Here is a 20,350-nt window from a genome sequence, read left to right as displayed (position 1 = left end):
GTGCAAATTGTCCCTAGTGTGTGTAGGGTAGTGTTAATGTGCGGGGATCGCTGGGCGGTGCGGACTCGTTGGGCCGAGGGGCCTGTTTCCGCGCTGTATCTCCAATCTAAACAAAAGCAAACTAAACTGCTGTCTCCCCGTTCAGTAGATTTCAAAAGAATTCAAAAGCAATCTGTACAGTCCAAGTAATTTTTAGTTTATTTCAATTACAGTATTGGAAGTAACAATGCACATCATTCAAATAAACGCGATCTTTCAATTAGCTTGTCGTGTGTGTCAATGGTTGTGTACATTTTCCAAACCACTGAAGTAACATGAACTGTATCTATTACATTGAACTAGACATTGAACGGAGTTAATAATACCGTAACGACTTTTGACGAGAAGGGTCCAATCCCATTACATTTAAAAAATATTTTCACAAAAGTAATTTCTGTTCCGTTGCCGGACGCGGTTAGCGCGTTAAAATGAACGGATCGACAGCTCTGATTCCACTTGCTGTTTATTTCTCTCTTCCTACATTTACATGCCGCCTGGTTTTATTTCCGCGCTCACTGGGGTTTTACGACGTGGAATTTGGGGATTAAATGGGAGCCGTTCAGCGCCGACCTGTTGTCCACCGGGTTTCTGCCCCACAGCCCCTGAGCCCCGCTCCTGACGCCGGTCCCGGGACCCGACCCTTTTACACACCCGGAGCGGAACCGGAGCAGATTCTCAGCCAGTTTTCATCCCAAGTTTCGAAGAAAGGATAAAGTTTCCCCGTGAATTTATTCCCAGTGAAGGTGTGGAGATGGGACTTGGTGTCCGCGTCGTAAAACGAAACTGTCCCGGACTCGTAACTGAGATAAACTCCCACCCTCCCGGGGATGGGACGGGCGGGGAGACGGGATGGAGGGGAGGTGAATGCAACAAACTCGTCACCCAGCCACCGCCTGATGCTCCAGACTCCAGTCTTCGGGATCGGTGTGACCAGTCCCTTCCTCTCCACAGACTCTGCGGCGACTCCCAGACTCCACCACTGACTCCCCGCCACCTCCACCTCCCAGTAATGTCTCCCCGATGTGAATCCCTCCGATCCCAGCACACACAGCAAGTTTGTAAACCTCTTGCCGGTGTCAGGGAGACTCCTCTGGGTCCCGGTCCGTCTCACCCTCTTCCGATCCTCAGACACCTCGAGCCACGGAGCCGCTGTTTCCACATCCAGGGTGACGGAGACTGGGGGGAGAAGCAGAGAATCAGAGAGTCCCCGGGGGTCGGGGGGGGGCTCGGGCAGCGCGGCCCCGGGACCGGGGGAGAGGCCGCTCGGCCTCGGGCACAGGCGGGCGGACAACTGAAACCTTGCCCGCGGTTTCACAACAACCACATCGGGTGGACAACAGACATCTCCCCTGCAGTTTTTATCCGTGGATGGAGAGGGGAATTTCCTGAGGTGGGGGAGGGTGGACGGGGAGGACGAGTGCAGAGAGTGAGGAGGATTGCGAGATTGCGGTGGGGATGGAGGAATGAAGTGGATTATTCAGATATTAAGGCAGTTCGGAGCAAGAGGAGATTGAGGTGAGCAGTATTTTGATGTTGTTAAAGAGGAGGTAGATGTGTGGGGTGGAATTGCCATGATCATAGTGAATGGAGGCAGACGTGAGGGGCCAGATGACCTGACCCTGTTTCTTGGAGTGGAGGGTGAGAGAGAGGGAGGGGTGGCTTGGACCATGGAAGGAAGCAGAGATTGAATGATCGGGAGTTCGACAGAATGGGTGAAGACTTGTGGTTGTGGGGTTGTTGAAAGAGAGTGGATTCACAGGTGGCTTTGATGGGTGTGTACAACTAACACACTGATCTCATTGTAAACCAATATATGAACTCACTGAGGGACTTGACAATGTTCCGCATGTAAGGCTGGTCCAGAAAGCGAAGGGAGGTGGGATCCAAGACGAGTTGGTAAAATGGACCCATAATTGGCTTGGTGGTTGGAGGTGGAAGGTAGCGGTAGAAGGATGATTTTTCTGCCTGGAGGTCTGTTACTGGTGGTGTGTATCACAGATCGATGCTGCAACCTTTGCTGTTTATTTTATATTTTCATGGCTTGGATGTGAATGTAGGAGGTGTGTATAGTACTTTTGTGGAGAATGGGAAATGTTATGGGTTGCGAGGAAGTCTGTCAAAGTTTGCAACATGATCTCGGCTGGATCATCAAAACATTTTCATGCGTGGATATCAATTCTGGAGAACGCAGTTTTCTTCAGACAAAGAGGTGTTAAGAGGTATCAGTTTTACCTCGCTTGATGATATCAGATGTTTCTCTCAATGCCATGTTGTAGAAAAAAGTGCGATCAAACGTTTCAATCGGCAACGCGTCATCTACCACCAACATTGGTTTGGCTTCATCACTAAACCTGCAAATATTTAATAGCTGGTTATAAACTGAGCATTTGAGCTGTTTTTCTTAAACGTACATTGTTTCAGTCAAAAGCATGTCCTACCTCGTCTTGCGACCAGCTACCTCCTGAAATAAATAAAACACAAATGTCAATAAACTGAGATGGATCGTCATGATCCCATTAGCGGGTATTTCGCCAAATTGCTACAAAAATCCCAAATGCAGTAAAGAGAACGTGGAATTCACAGGATGGCCTGAAGACAATATTGCAGATAAATTTAAGTTGAAGTGGGATGAATACGTGAGGATTCCTGGAATTTGGGGCATTGTTGTCGGATGTGGTGAGTAGTTGGAACAGACGGAACATTGACCCAGTTCTGAACTACTGGCAAGTGCGGCGTTTATTTCAGAAGTTTAACCCACCATTTTTGGGAATGTACACTTTCACTTCGCCAAACTGTAGTGTAACCCCTCACCTTCAGAAATATCACGCCGTCCTTGTGATCTATCTGTTCCTGTAACTTTGAGAGCTCCTCCTGAATGGACTTTAAATTCTCTTGAATCTCTTGAAGATTTTTCTCCATTGTTTTTACAATCTTCTTCTCTTCCTCCTGAATATCTCCCAGTAAGCACTGCTCTTTCTCAGTGAGAATCTGGTGCAGTTCAGCAAACTGGGATGTGATCTGTGACTGAAGGTTGTGTGACTCTTCCTGTCAGATGAAAGTTCAAAATCAATATATTGTGTTCCCTCATGACATGGAATGTGACATTTGGCTAGTCAATGTCGAGTCCTGCAGTGCAGACCAACATGTCCATGCTGGGCACTGTACGTATCTACACTAATTCCATTTACATCTATTTAATCCATTGCTTTCATTACCTTGGCAATTCAAGAGCTCGGCTTAATATGGCTGAAATAGTTGGTGAAAGTAATGTACAAGCACATCATTCCCATTTCCCCAGTACAATTCCCTGCAACCTGTTCCATTTCATGTGTCCATTAACCCTCATTGGACAGAACCAGGTCACCAGGACTAGCAGACAGCAGCGCCACTTATGATGACAGACTTCACAGATTCATACAGCAAGTGGTGTTAGATACCGACCAAGACGCCCCATCTGTGCTATTTCCACCAGTCCGCATTTGCCCCAGATAGTTCTAAAACTTTTTTCTCCATGAATTTGTTCAATGACGTTTAAACTGTTGTTATGGTACCTGACTCAACTACCTCCTCAGGCAGCTCATTCCGTATACCCACTACCAAAGTTGCCCTTAATGTTCGTATTAAATCTGTTCCCTCTCACCTTAAACCCATGCCCTCGCACTCTCGACGCCCTACTCAGGGTAAAGGACTGAGTATTCACCCGAACATTTCGTTGCATGATATCATACACGTGCAATAGATCATTATTCAGAGTCCTGCGCTCCATTTGGTAAAGTCCTTGCCTGTCCAAACTCTCCCAATAGCTCGGGCCCTCGACTACTGAGCTCTACACAGGTGCCCACTTATTACACACAACACAGGGATTAAATCTACACAAAAACCTTAAATCAATAAGACAAAGCCTCACCTGAACTCCAGAAATGCTCTCTTCCTGTCGCTGCTCCATGTACTCGATGTCTGATTTCTTTTCTGTGAGAGATTCGAAAGATGATTCCACCTGATCCTGGGGTTGGGTTTCAGATCAGAGAATAAACATGTCAGACAATAAAGAATAGATTACACAATGATGTCATCAAAATCGGTTTGCTTTTACCTTGTGGTTTTCAACAGCTTCATCTACCGGCATGAAGCTGTGAAACTTGTGTTCCCGCCCAGCTGCACAAACCACACAGATCAGCTTCTTGTCAGTTTCACAAAACAGCTTCAGTTCTTCCTGATGTTCCGCGCAGTGAAGTTTCCTTTCCTTCTCTGTCCGATTCAGGCTCAGTGTTCGAGCTTTCTCAGCCAGTCTAACTAAGGCCCGATTCACCCTGAGGGCGCGGTCTGTAAACTCCTCTCTACATTCCGGGCAGGAATTTCTCCCCTCCCTGTCCCAACTCTGTGTGATACAGGAGCGGCAGAAGTTGTGCCCGCACTCCAGTATAACCGGATCGGTGAAGAAATCCATGCAGATGGGACAAACTACCTCCTCGGTTAAACTCTCGACCTGGCCTTTGGCAGCCATTGTAACTCCGCCACTTCCTGGTTCAGTGTTTTCCACTGCGCGCGCTGCCGTCTCCGGCAATGACCTTATTTGGCTGCAAGTGTTCAGTGTGAAGGTGTCCTGGCCACTTCCAACTAATCACTCGAGGGAGGGGTCAGTTCTCGAGGGAGGGGTCAGTTAGACATTAAACCGGCCTGAATATAGACGAAAGCGGAGAGATTGCCCTGGGATTGTGTAAGGCAGGACAGAAAGGGACAGGGACCAGCGCTAAGGAGGTGTAACAAAGTTGCACCTGTTGGGTATTGGAACCCGCCGCCCGCATCTCCATTCACAGCCCGGGATCAGGATGGAAGTAATATTGTTACAACATATTTTAATCCACATCAGTTCACTCGTCTCTCGCGCTCCAGTCTTCAGGTGCATCTTTATTTGGGTAAGCCGTGCATCATTTCATATTAAGGATGTCCAGTGTGGACTAATGTGTTCAGTTTTGTTCACTCTGCTGTTTGAAGAATGTGGATACATTGGAAAGGATGTAGATACTTATGAGGACGTTGCCAGGGTCTGAGGGCCTCACTGTAGGGAGAGATTGGGCAGACTAGGACCTTATTCCTTGGAGCGCAGGAGGATGAGGGGTGATCTTATAAAGGCGTGTGAGATCGTGACGGGAATAATCCCGGTTTTGGACATGGTTACTAACTGAAGGGCCGCAATCCCACAGGAACTGGTGAACTGCTGAGAGCGGCGCGGTCACTCTGCAAACCAGCGGGACAGTCCGGCTTCCGTCTTTCTTTCTATTTTTCTTACTTTCGTTCCTTCCCTAAACTCAAATTAACACATTTACCATGCGGGAGATCGTGCACATACAAGCCGGCCTATGTGGCAACCAAATCGGAGCCAAGGTAATTATTGTATCCGAGACCTCTATTGTTGTAATTTTTTAAATCCCCGGCGGTTTGCATATTAGGCTACTAAATTACATATTAGGCAACTAAATTTAAGGCAGCTCTTCGTCTCCAAGAAGCCCTTCTTGCTTAAGTCCATACTCCGCCACCTCCAGTTTAAATTCCATTTGGAATATTTTGGAGGACCAAGAAACAAGAACTCGAGGCATCAACTAGAGGTTGGAGTGTGGTGGCGAGGCACCGATTTAATTTAGGCGAACGAGGAATCCAGTGGCACAATCCAGGGACACAATGTAAATTATTTTTTTCGTACCTTAAATACAGTTAATCGCCTCGAATACTTGAAAAAAATAAACTGTCTGAAAAGCGATGAGCGCAACACTCTTATTTTGTTAAAGATCCAACTCGGTTGAAGATCAAATGTCCTTGGAAATGGCCGAGCGTTCGACTCAGAGGGCAATTAGTGATGTGCAATAAATGCTGTTCGTGCCGCGACATCTACGTCCTGAGAAATTGATCACCGACTTACATTAATTCCTTAATAAGAAGGTTAAGTTTTGTTTATTAAGAACAGCCTTGTATTAACTCACGAAGCTGATGAAAAGCAATGCAAATAATAGCACAATGTATTACTCAAGTTATTCAACCAGGTAGATCTTGCGGACTCTCCTTTTCATTTCTCTCGTCATACCGGATTGTGTTTCAGTCACCGCCACCGTCCTTTTATTCCAATAGACATGATACATATTCTAGAATAGATCTATTTTTGATTTCAGCTCAATTAAGGGGTAGAATAATACAAATAGATTATAAGGCTAGATTGTTATCGGATCATTCACCATTATTAATGAAAATTACGATGCCAGATAAAGAACAGTCAGTATATAGATGGAGACTCAACTCTTTACTATTGAAAAGGCAAGACTTTTGTGATTTTATTCGAGGACAAATTGGATTAATTTTGGAAACAAATTTAAATTCAGTTAATGATAAATTTATTGTATGGGATGCAATGAAGGCTTATTTGAGAGGCCAAATTATAAGCTACTCGTCTAAGATAAAGAAAAACTATAGGAAGGAATCTGAAAGATTAGAAAAATAAATCACCGTACTAGAAAAAGGCTAACATAAAGCTTCTTCAGATACAAAAAATATACAACTTGCAAATAAAAAATTTCAATACAATACTTTACATACTTACAGAACAGAAAAACTAATATTACGAACTAACCAAAGGTATTATGAATTAGGAGAAAGAGCGCACAAGGTATTGGCATGGCAACTGGAAGAAGAACAAATATTAAGAACAATAAATTCAATTAGAACAGATCAAAACATTATCTATCTATCTATCTATCTATCTATCTTATCTTCTTCTTAATATACTAAAACTCAGAAGAGTATATATGTTTGTAACAGTGATTTCGGCTGATTTCGGCAAAACGGTGAACCGTAGCGCCACAATTTTTGCACCGCCTAATCACACCGCTGGACGCTTGCCGAAAATGATTTTTTTATTTAATTCGGTCGTATATTGTTTAAATTACAGAGGTTTAAAAGTCACAAAAAAATTATCTCAGTTATTTCGGCTGATTTCGGCAAAAACGGTCAACCACGATTTTTGCACCGCCTTAATCACCACGCTGAACGCTGGTGGAAAATGATATTTGTATTTGATGCGGTCGTGTATTTTTTAAGTTACAGAGGTTTTCGTTTTTTTTAAAAATTCCAGCCGTTTTTTCCATGGCCTTCAGCGTGTGACGTCAAAATGCCCATGTGAGAAGAGCTCGCCCAACCCCCCTCCTACTGATTTATTGAAGGCTTTCAGCGTGGTGCGTCTGTGCGTATGGGCTCCCCTCTCCTCTCTCCCCTTGCTTCTCTCCTCTCTCCCACACCCGGGAGACCCTCTCCCGCACCGCCTTCATCACCACGCTGAACGCTGCTGGAAAATGATGTTTTTATTTGATTCGGTCGTGTACTTTTTAAGGTACAGAGGTTTTAGTTAAAAAAAATAAAAAATCCAGCCGTTTTTTCCATTGCCTTCAGCGTGTGACGTCAAAAAGATCGCGCAACCCCCCTCCTACTGATTTATTGAAGGCTTTCAGCGTGGCGCTGCTGTGCGTATGGGCTCCCCTCTCCTCTCTCCCCTTGCTTCTCTCCTCTCTCCCACACCGGGGAGACGGGACCCTCTCCCCGCTATCCCACCCCCCGGACCTTTCACTGACGCGCTCTCCCCCCCCCCCGGACCTTTCACTGATGCGCACCCCCGCCCCCCACCCCCCCCCCCCCCCCGGACCTTTCACTAATGCGCTCCCCCCCCCCCCCCCCCGGACCTTTCTCTGATGCGCTCCCCGTCCCCTCCCCGGACCTGTTGGTGCTGGGGGCAAGAGAGAGTAGGGGAAAGGGGTGTGCTGGGGAAAGGGGGGGTGGGGGAGAGTAAGAGTGTGTCTGGGGGAGAGAGAATGGTGGCGGAGTCTGAGAATGGGGACTGGGGAGGGGGACAACAGGGGTCGTCCGGAGGGGGCTTGGTGGTGGGGGAAATGGGGATACTGGGAAAAGGGGAGGTCATGGGGAAAGGGGGGGTGTGGGGAGAGTAAAATTGGGCTTGGGGGAGGAGAGAATGGGGGGGGGTGGGAATGGGCCCAACGGGCCCTCTTCGCTAGTCTATCTATCTATCTATCTATTATACTAAAAGTCAGATCTCGTGAATATATGTTATGTATGTATCTGTGATTTCGCTGATTACGGCAAAACGGTAAACCGTAGCACCGCCTTAATCACCACGCTGAACGTTGCTTGAAAATGATTTTTTTATTTGATTCGGTCGAGTACTTTTTAAGGTACAGAGGTTTTAGTTAAAAAAAATTAAAAATCCAGCCGTTTTTTCCATTGACCGAATCAAATAAAAAAATCATTTTCCAGCAGCGTTCAGCGTGGTGATTAAGGCGGTGCTATGGTTAAGCTGCTGTGCTTCTGTCCGTATGGGCTCACCTCTCCTCTCTCCCCTTGCTTCTCTCCTCTCTCCCACACCCGGGAGACCATCTCCCCGCTATCCCCCCAACCAAGGACCTTTCACTGATGCGCTCCCCACCCCCCCCCCCCCCCCGGACCTTTCACTGATGCGCTCCCCCACCCCCTACGGACCTTTCACTAATGCGCACCCCCCCCCGGAACTTTCACTGATGCGTTCCCCGCCCCCCCCCCCCCCCGGGACCTGTTGGTGCTGGGGGAAAGAGAGAGTAGGGGAAAGGGGTGTGCTGGGGAAAGGCGGGAGAGTAAGAGTGTGTCTGGGGGAGAGAGAATGGTGGCGGGGTCTGAGAATGGGGAATGGGGAGGGGGACAACAGGGGTCGACCGGAGGGGGCTTGGTGGTGGGGGAAATAGGGGTACTGGGAAAAGGGGAGGTCGTGGTGAAAGGGGGGGTGTGGGGAAATTAAGATTGGGGTTGGGGGAGGAGAGAATGGGGGGTGTGGGAATGGGCCCAACGGGCCCTCTTCGCTAGTATACTATTAAAACTCAGATCTTATGAATATGTGTTATGTATGTATCTGCGATTTCGCTGATTTCGGAAAAACGGTGAACCGTAGCGCCACGATTGTTGCACTGCCTTAATCACCACGCTGACAGCTGCTGGAAAATGATATTTTCATTTAATTCGGTCGCATATGTTTTAAGTTACAGAGGTTTTAAAGCACTGACCCCCCCTCATGAATTATTGATTTGTAGGGACATAGGGATTGGCCAGGTAATAGAACCCTCGGATTGGGTTACGGTCACGGGGTGAGTGAGCGCGGGGTATTTAAATGCTTGGCGCCAAACGTTAGTTAGAGATTAGATTAGTGAGTGAAGTTAGTGTTCGTCCAGAAAGAAGTCTGTTGCGTTTGTCACGGGTTTTATACCAATAAAGTATTTGGATAATACCACTCGTCTGGACTCACTACAGATTGTCCTATAGGGGCGCTGCGGTGTGGATTTAGTCTTCAGCGTGCGACGTCACAATGGACAAGCAGCTGCTATTGGGTGTCTACTCTTTACAAATTTACATTTTTTTATTTTTAATCTTTTTTTTCAAGGTCTTCAGCTTGTGACGTCACAATGCTTGTGTGAGATGGGTGCTACATTGTTTCGAAAAGCTGACCGCGAATGTTTCAAAACAAGCACTTAAAAAGCACTTATCTTTATTTAAAGTTTTTTTTCAATTGCAAGTCACTTAACATACAAAGATCAGCATTGGGCCCCTATGCTCGTGGGCCACCGGGGCAAGTGTTGTGAAAAAATCACTGAGAGTGTGTCTGGGGGAGAGAGAGGATGGTGGGGGTCTGAGAATGGGGACTGGGGAGGGGGACAACAGGGGTCGTTGCGGAGGGGGCTTGGTGGTCGGGGAAAGAGGGGTACTGGGAAAAGGGGAGGTCCCCCTTCCCCCCTCAACCCCTTCATCCCCTCTCCTTTCCACCTCCATCCCCACTCCCTCCCCCCTCCTCCCCCTCCCTCCCCAACTCCCTCCCCCTCCCTCCCCACCTCCCTCACCCCTCCCCCCCTAACTCCCCCCCTCCCTACTTCCCTCCATCCCTCCCTCCCCCATTCCCTCCCCCCCTCCCTCCACCCTTCCATCCCTCTCCCCTCCCCCCTCCTTCCACCCTACCTCCCCCCCTCCCGGTTACAATGGAAATCCTACGGGGACGGGCCCAATGGGGAAAGAGGGGTACTGGGAAAAGGGGAGGTCCCCCTCCCTCCCCCTTCCCCCTCCCCCTCCCCCCCACCCACTCCCTCCCCTCTCCCTCCCCCTCCCCCCCTTCCCCCCTCCACTCCCCCTCCCCTCCCCCCCTCCCACCCCCTCCCCTCCTCTCTCCACACCTCCCTCCTCCCTCCCTCCCTCCCCCTTCCCTCCCTCCCCTCCTCCCGGTTACAATGGAAACCCTACGAGGACGGGCCCAACGGGGAAAGAGGGGTACTGGGAAAAGGGGAGGTCCCCCTCCCTCCCCCCTCCCCTCACCCTCTCCTTCCCCCTCCCCCCCTACGCCTCTCCCTCCCCCCTTCCCCCCTCCCCTCCCCGCTCCCTCCCCCTCCCCTCCTCCCTCCACACCTCCCTCCTCCCTCCCTCCCCCTTCCCTCCCTCCCCTCCTCCCGGTTACAATGGAAACCCTACGAGGACGGGCCCAACGGGGAAAGAGGGGTACTGGGAAAAGGGGAGGTCCCCCTCCCTCCACCCTTTCCCCCTCCCCTCCCCCCTCCCTCCCCCCTACCCCCTCTCTCCCCTCTCCCCCCCTCCCCCCCTTCCCCCCCTTCCCCCCCACCCCTCCCCCCTCCCTCCCCCTCCCCTCCTCCCTCCACACCTACTTCCTCCCTCCCTCCCCCTTCCCTCCCTCCCCTCCTCCCGGTTACAATGGAAACCCTACGAGGACGGTCCCAACGGGGAAAGAGGGGTACTGGGAAAAGGGGAGGTCCCCCTCCCTCCCCCCTTCCCCCCTCCCCTCCCCCCTCCCCCCTAACCCCCTCCCTCCCCTCTCCCTCCCTACCCCCCTCTCCCTCCCCCTCCCCTTCCCTCCCCCCTCCCCTCTCCCTCCCCCCTCTCCCCCTTCCCCCCTCCCCTCCCCCCCTCCATCCCCCTCCCCTCCTCCCTCCCTCCCTCCCCTACCCTCCTCCCTCCCCTCTCCCTCCCCCCTCCCTCCTTCCCCCCTCCCTCCCCTACCCTCCTCCCTCCCCTCTCCCTCCCCCCTCTCCCCCTTCCCCCCTCCCCTCCCCCCCTCCATCCCCCTCCCCTCCTCCCTCCCTCCCCCTTCCCTCGCCCCCACCCTCCGCCTTCCCTCCCCCCCCCACTCCCCTCCCGGTTACAATGGAAACCCTACGAGGACGTGCCCAACGGGCACACTTGTGCTAGTCTATATACTATTAAATCTCAGATCTTGTGAATATATTTGTATCGGGGTTTCATTTTGTATCAGTGATTTCGGCAAAACGATAAACCGTCGCGCCACGGTTTTTGCACCGCCTTGATCACCAACCTCCCGGCTGACCGGCCGCGATATTTTCATTTCATTTGGTCGCATGTTTTTTAGTTACAGAGGTTTTAAAGCACTGCCCCCCTGATTTATCGATTTTTTGACAGAAGGGGGGCGCTGCGGTGCGGATTAATCTTCATTGTGATGTCACAATGCCCCTGTGAGATGAACTCGAGCTGACCCCCCTTCCCCCCACCGCGGTATTCAGCGTGTGACGTCACAATGCCCCTGTGCTACATTGTTGCGAAAAGCTATCAAGTCAAGTCAATTTTATTTGTATAGCACATTTAAAAACAACCCACGTTGACCAAAGTGCTGTACATCTGATTAGGTACTAAGGAAAAAAATGAAAGATACAGTAGCACACAAACAGTTCACAGCGCCTCCTCAATGAGCCTCAGACGCTAGGGAGGAGAAATAGGTTTTGAGCCTGGACTTAAAGGAGTCGATGGAGGGGGCAGTTCTGATGGGGAGAGGGATGCTCTTTCCACCCTCCCTCCCCCCCTCCTGGTTACAATGGAAACCCTACGGGGACGGGCCCCCTCCCTCCCCCTCCCTCCCCCTCCCGCCCCACCCCCCTCCCTCCCCTCCCTCCCCTCTCTCTCCCCTCTCCCCTTCCCCCTCCCCTCCTCCCTCCCTCCCCTTCTTTCCCTCCCCTCCTCCCGGTTACAATGGAAACCCTACGAGGACGGGCCCAACGGGGAAAGAGGGGTACTGGGAAAAGGGGAGGTCCCCCTCCCTCCCCCCTTCCCCCCCTCCCCTCCCCCCTCCCCCCTAACCCCCTCCCTCCCCTCTCCCTCCCTACCCCCCTCTCCCTCCCCCTCCCCTTCCCTCCCCCCTCCCCTCCCCCCTCCCTCCTTCCCCCCTCCCTCCCCTACCCTCCTCCCTCCCCTCTCCCTCCCCCCTCTCCCCCTTCCCCCCTCCCCTCCCCCCCTCCCTCCCCCACCCCTCCCCCCTCCCTCCCCCTTCCCTCGCCCCCACCCTCCGCCTTCCCTCCCCCCCCACTCCCCTCCCGGTTACAATGGAAACCCTACGAGGACGTGCCCAACGGGCACACTTGTGCTAGTCTATATACTATTAAATCTCAGATCTTGTGAAAAGGGGAGTTCCCCCATCCTACCCCCTTCCCCCCTCCCTCCCCCTCCCTCCACCTCCCCCCTTCCCCTCTCGCCTCCCCCCTTTCCCTCCCCTCCTCCCTCCACACCTCCCTCCTCCCTCCCTCCCCCCTCCCTCACCGCCTCCCGGTTACAATGGAAACCCTACGAGGACGGGCCCAACGGGGAAAGAGGGGTACTGGGAAAACAGGTGGTCCCCCTCCCTCCCCCATTCCCCCTCCCTCCCCCTCCCCCTACCCCCTCCCTCCCCTATCCCTCCCCCACTTCCCCATTCCCTCCCCCCTTCCCTCCCCCCTCCCTCCCCCTCCCCTCCCCCCTCCACACCTCCCTCCTCCCTTCCCTCCCCCCCCACTCCCCTCCCGATTACAATGGAAACCTTACGAGGATGGGCCCAACGGGGAAAGAGGGGTACTGGAAAAAGGGGAGGTCCCCCTCCCTCCCCCCTTCCCCCCTCCCCTCCCCCTCCACCCCTACCCCCTCCCTCCCCTCTCCCTCCCCCTTTCCCCCTCCCCTCCCCCTCCCCTCCCTCCCCCTTCCCTCCTCCCTCCACTCCTCCCTCCCTCCCCCCCTCCCTCCCCGCCTCCCGGTTACAATGGAAACCCTACGAGGACGGGCACAACGGGGAAAGAGGGGTACTGGGAAAAGGGGAGGTCCTCATCCCTCCCCCCTTCCCCCCTCCCCCCTCCCCTCCCTCCCCTCCCTCCCCCCCTCCCTCCTCCCCCTCCCTCCCCCCCCTCCCCTTACCCCCCCTCTCCCTCCCCTCCCCCCTCCCATCCCCCCCTCTCTCCCCCTCCCTCCCCCCTGCCCCCTCCCTCCCCTCTCCCTCCCCCCCTTCCCCCCTTCCTCCCCCTCCCCTCCTCCCTCCCCCTTCCCTTGGTCAAGTCAAGTCAATTATATTTGTATAGCACATTTAAAAACAACCCACGTTGACCAAAGTGCTGTACATCTGATTACGTACTAAGGTAAAAAATGAAATATGCAGTGGCACGCAAACACTTCACAGCACCTCCTCAATGAGCCTCAAACGCTAGGGGGTAGAAATAGGTTTTGAGCCTGGACTTAAAAGAGTGGATGGAGGGGGCAGTTCTGATGGGGAGAGGGATGCTGTTCCACAGTCTAGGAGCTGCAACCGCAAAAGCTCGGTCACCCCTGAGCTCGGTCCCCCATCCACGAAGGGGGACTGGGGAGGGGGACAACATGGGTCGTTGCGGAGGGGGCTTGGTGGTGGCGGAAAGAGGGGTACTGGGAAAAGGGGAGGTCCCCCTTCCCCCCTCAACCCCTTCCTCCCCCCTCCTTCCCACCTCCATCCCCACTCCCTCCCCCCTCCTCCCCCTCCCTCCCCAACTCCCTCCCCCCTCCCTCCCCACCTCCCTCACCCTCCCCCCCTAATCCCCCCCTCCCTCCATCCATCCCTCCCTCCCTCCCCCAATCCCTCCCCCCTCCCTCCACCCTTCCATCCCTCTCCCCCTCCCCCCTCCTTCCACCCTCCCTCCCCCCTGACGGTTACAATGGAAATCCTACGGGGACAGGCCCAACGGGGAAAGAGGGGTACTGGGAAAAGGGGAGGTCCCCCTCCCTCCCCCCTCCCCTACCCCCTCCCTCCCCTCTCCCCCCCTCCCCCCTCCACCCCCCTCCCCTCCCCCCCTCCCTCCCCCTCCCCTCCTCCCTCCACACCTCCCTTCTCCCTCCCTCCCTCCCCCTTCCCTCCCTCCCCTCCTCCCGGTTACAATGCAAACCCTACGAGGACGGACCCAACGGGGAAAGAGGGGTACTGGGAAAAGGGGAGGTCCCCCTCCCTCCCCCTTCCCCCTCCCCTCCCCCCTCCCCCTCCCCCCTACCCCTCTCCCTCCCCCTCCCCTCCCTTCCCCCTCCCCTACCCCCTCCCTCACCCTCTCCTCCTCCCTCCACACCTCCCTCCTCCCTCCCACCCCCTACCCTCCCTCCCCTCCTCACGGTTACAATGGAAACCCTACGAGGACGGGCCCAACGGGGAAAGAGGGGTACTGGGAAAAGGGGAGGTCCCCACCCTCCCCCCTTCCCCCCTCCCTTCCCCCTCCCTCCCCCTCCCCTTCCCCCCTACACCTCTCCCTCCCCCTCCCCCCCTTCCCCCCTCCCCCCATCCCTCCCCCTCCCCTCCCCTCCTCCCTCCACACCACCCTCCCCTCCTCCCTCCCCACCCTCCTCCTTCCCTCCCCCTTCGCTCCCTCCCCTCCTCCCGGTTACAATGGAAACCCTACGTGGACGGGCCCAACGGGGAAAGAGGGGTACTGGGAAAAGGGGAGGTCCCCCTCCCCCCCCCTCCCCTCCCCCCTCCCCTCCCCCCTCCCCTCCCCCCTCCCTCCCCCTCCATCCCCCCTCCCTCCCTCTCCCCCTACCCCCCTCCCTCCCCTCTCCCTCCCCCCTCCCCCCTCCCCCTCCCCCCCTTCCCCCCTTCCCTCCCTCCCTTCCTCCTGGTTACAATGGAAACCCTACGAGGACGGGCCCAACGGGGAAAGAGGGGTACTGGGAAAAGGGGAGGTCCACCTCCCTCCCCCTTCCCCCCTCCCCTCCCCCCTCCCTCCCCCCCTACCCTCTCCCTCCCCCCTCCCCCCATCCCCCCCCCCTCCATCCCCCTCCCCTCCCCTCCTCCCTCCACACCTCCCTCCTCCCTCCCCCCCTTCCCTCCCTCCCCTCCTCCCTCCCCCCTCCCCCCTCCCCTCCCCCCCTTCCCCCCTTCCCTCCCTCCCTTCCTCCTGGTTACAATGGAAACCCTACGAGGACGGGCCCAACGGGGAAAGAGGGGTACTGGGAAAAGGGGAGGTCCACCTCCCTCCCCCTTCCCCCCTCCCCTCCCCCCTCCCTCCCCCCCTACCCTCTCCCATCCCCCTACCCCCCTCCCTCCCCTCTCCCTCCCCCCTCCCCCCTCCCCCTCCCCCCCTTCCCCCCTTCCCTCCCTCCCTTCCTCCTGGTTACAATGGAAACCCTACGAGGACGGGCCCAACGGGGAAAGAGGGGTACTGGGAAAAGGGGAGGTCCACCTCCCTCCCCCTTCCCCCCTCCCCTCCCCCCTCCCTCACCCTCTCCTCCTCCCTCCACACCTCCCTCCTCCCTCCCACCCCCTACCCTCCCTCCCCTCCTCACGGTTACAATGGAAACCCTACGAGGACGGGCCCAACGGGGAAAGAGGGGTACTGGGAAAAGGGGAGGTCCCCGTCCCTCCCCCCTTCCCCCTCCCCTCCCAACCTCCCTCCCCCTCCCCTCCCACCCTCCCTCCCCCTCCCTCCACCTCCACCCCCTTCCCCCTCCCCCCATTCTTCCCTTCCCTCCCCCCCTTACCCCTCCCCTCCCCCCTCCCTCCCCCTCCCCTCCTCCCTCCACACCTACCTCCTCCCTCCCTCCCCCCTCCCTCCCCGCCTCCCGGTTACAATGGAAACCCTACGAGGACGGGCCCAACAGGGAAAGAAGGGTACTGGGAAAAGGGGAGGCCCCCCTCCCTCCCCCCTTCCCCCTCCTTCCCCCTTCCCCACTCCTTCCCCTCCCCCCCACCCCCCCTCTCCCTCCCCCCTCCCTCCCCCCTACCCCCTCCCTCCCCTCACCCTCTCCCCCTTCCCCCTCCCCTCCCCCCTCCCTCCCTCTCCCCTCCTCCCTCCCTCCCCCTTCCCTACCCCCCACTCCCCTCCCGGTTACAATGGAAACCTTACGAGGACGGGCCCAACGGGCACACTTGTGCTAATCTATCTATCTATCTATATACTATTAAAACTCAGATCTTGTGTATTTTTTTGGGGTTTGACCTGGTATGCACGTAACAACGGTTTCTCTGATTTCGTCAAAACGGTGAACCGTAGCGCCACGATTTTTGCACCACCTTAATCACCACGCGGTTATCTGCTGGAAAATTATTTTTTATTTAATTCGGTCGCATTTTTTTAAGTTACAGAGGTTTTAAAGCGCTCCCCCCCCCCCCCCCTAATTTATAGAGGTCGCTGTGGTGCGGATTTATTGAAGGTCTTCAGCTTGTGATGTCACAATGCCCCTGTGAGATGGGTGCAACATTGTTGCGAAAAGCGTGTGACGTCACAATGGACAAGCAGCTGCTATTGGGTGTCTACTCTTTACAAATTTACATTTTTTTATGAGAAGCACTTGGTCAAGTCAAGTCAATTTTATTTGTATAGCACATTTAAAAACAACCCACGTTGACCAAAGTGCTGTACATCTGATTAGGTACTAAGGAAAAAAATGAAACATACAGTGGCACGCAAACAGTTCACAGCACCTCCTCAATGAGCCTTAAACGCGAGGGAGTAGAAATAGGTTTTGAGCCTGGACTTAAAGGAGTGGATGGAGGGGGCAGTTCTGATGGGGAGAGGGATGCTGTTCCACAGTCTAGGAGCTGCAACCGCAAAAGCTCGGTCACCCCTGAGCTTAAGACCGGAAGCTTAGTGACCGGAAATTTTGTGAAAAGACACTGAGAGTGTGTCTGGGGGAAAGAGATCGTTGCGGAGGGGGCTTGGTGGTGGGGGGAAAGAGGGGTACTGGGAAAAGGGGAGGTCCCCCTTCCCCCCTCAACCCCTTCCTCCCCCCTCCTTCCCACCTCCACCCCCCACTCCCTCCTAAAACCCCTCCTCCCTCCCCAACTCCCTCCACCCTCCCTCACCCCTCCCCCCTAACTCCCCCCCGTCCCCTCCATCCCTCCCTCCCCCTCTCCCTTCCCCCTCCCCTCCCCCCTCCCTCCCCCTCCCTCCCCCCCCTACCCCTCTCCCTCCCCTCCCCCCTCCCCTCCCCCCTCCCTCACCCTCCACACCTCCCTCCTCCCTCCCTCCCCTTACCCCCCCCCAATCCCCTACCGGCTACAATGGAAACCCTACGAAGACGGGCCCAACGGGGAAAGAGGGGTACTGGGAAAAGGGGAGGTCCCCCTCCCACCTCCCCTCCCCCCCTCACTCCCCCACCACCCCTACCACCCTCCCTCCCCTCCCTCCCCCCTTCCCCCTCCCCTCCCCCCCCTCCCCCCTCCCTCCCTTCCCTGCCTCCCCTCCTCCCGGTTACAATGGAAACCCTACGAGGACGGGCCCAACGGGGAAAGAGGGCTACTGGGAAAAGGGGAGGTCCCCCTCCCTCCCCACTTGCCCCCTCCCCTCCCCCTCCCTCCCCCTCCCTCCCTACCCCTCTCCCTCCCCTCCCCCCTTCCCCCTCCCCTCCCTCCCCTCCCCTCCCCCTCCACACCTCCCTCCTCCCTCCCTCCCCTTACCCCCCCCCCCACTCCCCTCCCGGTTACAATGGAAACCCTACGAAGACGGGCCCAACGGGGAAAGAGGGGTACTTGGAAAAGGGGAGGTCCCCCTCCCTCCCCCTCCCCTCCCCCCTCCCTCCCCCTCCCTCCCCCTCCCCCCCTAACCCCCTCCCTCCCCTCTCCCTCCCCCTCCCCCCTTCCCTCCCCCCTCCCCTCCCCCTCCCTCCCCCTCCCCTCCTACCTCCCTTCCCTGCCTCCCCTCCTCCCGGTTACAATGGAAACCCTACGAGGACGGGCCCAACGGGGAAAGAGGGCTACTGGGAAAAGGGGAGGTCCCCCTCCCTCCCCACTTCCCCCCCTCCCCTCCCCCCTCCCTCCCTCCCCCTCCCTCCCCCCCTACCCCGCCTCCCCTCTCCCTCCCCCCTCCCCCCCTTCCCCCCTCCCCTCCCCCCTCCCCTCCCCCCTCCCCTCCTCCCTCCACACCTCCCTCCTCCCTCCCTCCCCTTCCCTCCCTCCCCTCCTCCCGGTTACAATGGAAACCCTACGAGGACAGGCCCAACGGGGAAAGAGGGGTACTGGGAAAAGGGGAGGTCCCCCTCCCTCCCCGTCCCTCCCTACCCCCCTCCTTCCCCTCTCCCTCCCCCGTCCCCCCTTCCCCCCTCCCCTCCCCTCCCCCACTCCCTCCCCCTCCCCTCCTCCCTCCACACCTCCCTCCTCCCCTTCCCTCCCTCCCCTCCTCCCGGTTACAATGGAAACCCTACGAGGACAGGCACAGCGGGGAAAGAGCGGTACTGGGAAAAGGGGAGGTCCCCCTCCCACCCCCTCCCCTCCCTATCCCCCTCCCTCCCCTCTCCCTCCCCCGTCCCCCCTTCCCCCTCCCATCCCCTCCCCCCTCCCTCCCCCTCCCCTCCTCCCTGCACACCTCCCTCCTCCCCTTCCCTCCCTCCCCTCCTCCCGGTTACAATGGAAACCCTACGAGGACAGGCACAACGGGGAAAGAGGGGTACTGGGAAAAGGGGAGGTCCCCCTCCAACCCCCTTCCCCTCACCCCTCCCTCCCCCTCCCCCCCTACCCCTCTCCCTCCCCCCTCCCCCCCCCTTCCCCCCTCCCCTCCCCCTCCCCTCCTCCCTCCACACCTCCCTCCTCCCTCCCTCCCCCTTTCCTCCCTCCCCTCCTCCCGGTTACAATGGAAACCCTACGAGGACGGGCCCAACGGGCACACTTGTGCTAGTATACTATTAAAACTCACTTCTTGTATATATTTCTTTTGGGGGTTTGACTTGGTATGCGCGTAACAACGGTTTCTCTGATTTCGTCAAAACGGTGAACCGTAGCGCCACGATTTTTGCACCTCCTTAATCACCACGCGGTTATCTGCTGGAAAATTATTTTTTATTTAATTCGGTCGCATGTTTTTTAAGTTACAGAGGTTTTAAAGCGCTCCCCCCCCCCCCCCTAATTTATAGGGGGCGCTGTGGTGCGGATTTATTGAAGGTCTTCAGCTTGTGATGTCACAATGCCCCTGTGAGATGAGCTCGAGCTGACCCCCGTCCCCCCCCCCTTCAGCGTGTGATGTCACAATGGACAAGCAGCTGCTATTGGGTGTCTACTCTTTACAAATTTACATCTTTTTATTTTAAAACCTTTTTTTGCAAGGTCTTCAGCTTGTGACGTCACAATGCTTGTGTGAAGCAGCTGATTGTTTTTTAAAGTTGTGTTTTTTATTGCAAGTCACTTAACATACACAGATCAGCATGGGGCCCCTATGCTCGTGGGCCACCGGGGCAAGTGTTTCGAAAAAAGAAAGGGGTGGTCCCCCTTCCCCCCTCAACCCCTTCCTCCCCACTCCTTCCCACCTCCATCCCCACTCCCTCCCCCCCTCCTCCCCAACTAACTCCCCATCCCTCCCCACCTCCCTCACCCCTCGGGGACGGGCCCAACGGGGAAAGAGGGTATTGGGAAAAGGGGAGGTCCCCCTCCCTCCCCCCTTCCCCCTCCCTCCCCCATACCCCCTCCCTCCCCTCCCCCCTCCCCTCCCCCTCTCTCCCCCTCCCCTCCCCTCCCCCCTCCACACCTCCCTCCCTCCTCCCTTCCCTCCCCCCCCAATCCCCTCCCGGTTACAATGGAAACCCTACGAGGACGGGCCCAACGGGGAAAGAGCGGTACTGGGAAAAGGGAAGGTCCCCCTCCCTCCCCCTTCCCCCCTCCCCCTTCCCCTCCCCCTCCCTCCCCCCCTACCCTGCTCCCTCCCATCTCCCCCCTTCCCCTCCCCCTCCCCCCCTTCCCCTCCCCCTCCCCCTCCCCTCCTCCCTCCAGATCAGCATGGGGCCTCTATGCTCGTGGGCCACCGGAGCAAGTGTTGCGAAACAGCACTTGGAGTGTGTCTGGGGGAGAGAGAGAATGGGGGGGGGGTCTGAGAATGGGGACTGGGGAGGGGGACAACAGGGGTCGTTGCGGAGGTGGCTTGGTGGTGGGGGAAAGAGGGGTACTGGGAAAAGGGTAGGTCCCCCTTCACCCCTCAACCCCTTCCTCCCCCCTCCTTCCCACCTCCATCCCCACTCCCTCCCCCCCTCCTTCCCCCTCCCTCCCCAACTC

At 56.2% G+C, this 20,350-nt stretch overlaps 1 protein-coding gene across 1 annotated transcript in view; it reads right to left on the bottom strand.

Annotated features, from left to right (window-relative positions):
* Positions 1–292: 292 nt before the first annotated feature.
* LOC144602518 (E3 ubiquitin-protein ligase TRIM39-like) overlaps positions 293–20,350 on the bottom strand; it is a 46,669-nt gene continuing 26,611 nt past the window's right edge. The window contains exons 2-5 of the mRNA XM_078415647.1: positions 3,947–4,042; positions 2,478–2,500; positions 2,272–2,390; positions 293–1,215 (exon numbers count right to left, since the gene is read on the bottom strand). Of these exons, the coding sequence (XP_078271773.1) occupies positions 683–1,215; positions 2,272–2,390; positions 2,478–2,500; positions 3,947–4,042 (771 nt within the window). The 3' untranslated portion in view covers positions 293–682. The remainder of the gene's footprint in view (positions 1,216–2,271; positions 2,391–2,477; positions 2,501–3,946; positions 4,043–20,350) is intronic.

This window comes from Rhinoraja longicauda, chromosome 19, assembly GCF_053455715.1.
Source record: "Rhinoraja longicauda isolate Sanriku21f chromosome 19, sRhiLon1.1, whole genome shotgun sequence".
Taxonomy (NCBI): domain Eukaryota; kingdom Metazoa; phylum Chordata; class Chondrichthyes; order Rajiformes; family Arhynchobatidae; genus Rhinoraja; species Rhinoraja longicauda.
Note: the sequence above shows the minus strand (reverse complement) of the source record. Positions and strands in the feature narration are given on the sequence as shown.